Genomic DNA, 2,735 nt, shown 5'->3' with positions numbered 1-2,735 from the left:
CATTTGCGGAAAAAATAACATCATAGCTTTATGTGCAGGGCTACTGCCACATAATCAAATAGGCTGATTTATCATAGTTGAACTGCAAAATTGAAACTTATCTTCTAAATCCTGTATTAATATGTAGATATAAATAGGAAATAAATTACAGGCAAATACTAATTAGTCAAACAAGGTAATAATTCTAATATACTACACTGCCAAACACAAAATATTAAAGAGCAAATTCCACTTTTACACTATAAGATTGAGTTTGTGACACTTTTGAACTGTTCAAGAAAAATTCTTCCAAAATATCCTATTTACACAAGTTTGTTCAAAATTTTACCCCCTTTATTAAGGTTTAGCCATGTTCTATTGGGTGGGTCCAACAGTCAACCTTACGCGGATTGCTGAGTCAGATGCCACATCATCGACATTCCTCCAAGACGCGTACGATGCAACAAGCCGCATCTTTCGAACATTAAGTGCGGAATTCACTCGATTTTAAATAATGTAAGGGCGTTTTTCTTTTGACGCGCCAATCAAGTCCGGTCTTAGGGGGAAATATCCTTTGCTCTCAGAGCACCTAAGTTCAGGTGTTCCAGAAGAAGCTCGGCCCTTGGATCTACATCCCATGGTTGTAGGGAGAGCTCACACGAATTTGCAGACAACCCAAAGGAGTCCCGTAATTCCACATAGTTCCAGTAACTCCTCATCTGATTGTTTGATCTACAATCAAGGGCCGAGCTCGCGCTAGAGCACCTGAACTTAGGTGCTCCGAGAGCACATGATATTCAAGGGGTATTCTTTGAATATTCTTTAGATTTGATGTTGAACTTAACTTCAGTAAAATAATAAAAATACAAAAATTCAGACAGATCATTTGGAACTTATTAGTACCGTCGAGATTAGAAAAGGGAACACGGAATTTGAGTCCTCTAATTTCATTTTTATGATCCAGCTGGACCAGCCGGAGATCAAATCAATGGAATTATGATGAACTGCAGCAAAGTATCAATGTCAAACTCATTCATTCATTTGCATCCAATTTTTTGGTGTAACATAAAACTGAATGAACTAAAACTAAATCAGATTTTTTCTACCCATCTCCTTCTGAACTATCTTGCACTCTTGCCTCTTTTCCGCTAGTATGAACAATTAAGCGAGACTGAAAAACTAAACTCCATCTCTCTTGATGGCCACCACTTTTGGCAATAACGCACGCGGGGCTGCTACTGTTATCTTGAATTCTTTGCCAGCCCGACCAGCCTCACCGACGACGGCATGTCGGCATCCTTCTCCCCTTCCTGGCCTCCGATATCGTCTCGAGCCCCGGCGACCACGGCCGCTGCTGCCTCGCCCCCACCAGCTGCATGTAGTGCTTCCTCAGCTCCGGCGTGCTGCACAGCTGTTCCGGCGCCGCCGCGCCGCACTTCTTGTCGCCGCCACCGTCGGACGTGATCACCTTTTCGATGAACTCCGGGAGGACCCTGATGAGCGCCATGCCGTCGGCGCCCGTGACGTACTCGAACGGGGACGACTCGCCGGCGAGCGACACCTTGGTCGGGGCCGGCGACAGCGACGCGAGCGAGGCCGCGGTGAGCGCCTGGCAGCTGGAGAACCGGGCCGCGGGGAGCACGAAGTAGGTCCGCCCCGCCCGCAGCTCCTCGCCCGGCGGCAGCGCGGGGATCGGGAGGCCGATGAAGAAGGAGTCGCCGGAGCAGACGAGGTGGTCGGGGGCCTCCGCCGTGACGTCGCCGGCCGTGGTGAACCGCCCGCCGGAAGCTGCGGCGAGCCTCGTCTGCCCGCCCCAGAACACCAGCCTCGCCTCCGCTCCCTTGCCGTGCACGGCCAGGGCGCGCAAGCAAGGGGAGAGGCCGTTGCCCATGCCGCGGCCTAGATTCTAGAAGCGTCTAGAACAAGCTTTGAGGTGCGAAATTGCGGAAGGGGAGGGATGCTCTGACTGAATGGTGCTTCGACAAGATTTGAGGATTCCTGGTGTGGGGATGTATATATAGGGAGGGGGTTGGGTGTGTGGGTTGACATTTGAAAAGTCAGAGTTGGGGGGTTTGATTATGGGTATTATTTTACTCAAAAGTTGACCGGCCGGCTGTTCAAATATCAGGACAGTTGACCTTAGTTCTTCTTTTTTCCTTTTCTTTTTTGAGGGAAAGATAGATGGCTTTGTTAATATACTTGTTAGTGGGCAATGTCAACGCCCATTTTGGAAATGGAGCTTCTAGCAATTAGTGAATGGTTTTTCTCATGGAAAGTAAAATGAGATATTTCATTTGACATCTAACAGTGCTCCAATCACTCAGTTCATTCAACCATGATAGAATATTTAATAATTGATGCATAGAGAGAAAAAAAAGGAAGATACTATTGCCTTCTATTGATGAAGAGATAATCTCTCGACATTGAAGAGATAACTATGCCGCACAATTTTAGAAGATGCTTTGCTTCTTAGCGTGTTTTTCGGTCCAGTTTTGCTCATCGCATTACCTTTGCTTGCGAGAGAAGACATCGAAAGTAACGTAACATTGTCTTCTTCCGGTGAAGAGATATGCTCTCGACGCCTAAAGATAATTGTGGCGTGCATTTTAGGAGATACTTACTTCTTCGCGTGTTTTCCGGTTCAGTTTTAGTCATTGCATTAACATGATCATTGATTGCCAGAGATATCAAAAGATACATATCTACAACAAAGTGTTATCGTCATCTCTAGATGGCATGGATGGCGCAAGAGAAGA

The 2,735-nt window shown here is 46.5% G+C and overlaps 1 protein-coding gene across 1 annotated transcript; it reads right to left on the bottom strand.

Moving 5' to 3' along the window:
* Positions 1–890: 890 nt before the first annotated feature.
* Positions 891–1,956, bottom strand: LOC123169534 (uncharacterized). The gene has a single exon (XM_044587407.1). The coding sequence runs from the start codon at positions 1,868–1,870 to the stop codon at positions 1,253–1,255; it is 618 nt and encodes a 205-aa protein (XP_044443342.1). The 5' UTR covers positions 1,871–1,956; the 3' UTR covers positions 891–1,252.
* Positions 1,957–2,735: the final 779 nt, after the last annotated feature.

The sequence above is a fragment of the Triticum aestivum genome, chromosome 1D, assembly GCF_018294505.1.
Source record: "Triticum aestivum cultivar Chinese Spring chromosome 1D, IWGSC CS RefSeq v2.1, whole genome shotgun sequence".
NCBI lineage: Eukaryota > Viridiplantae > Streptophyta > Magnoliopsida > Poales > Poaceae > Triticum > Triticum aestivum.
This window is presented reverse-complemented; position numbering and strand designations above follow the sequence as displayed.

Bases quoted from the DNA above. Each gene is read 5' to 3' on its own strand.
- LOC123169534 (XM_044587407.1), bottom strand. From the start codon at position 1,870: ATGGGCAACGGCCTCTCCCCTTGCTTGCGCGCCCTGGCCGTGCACGGC.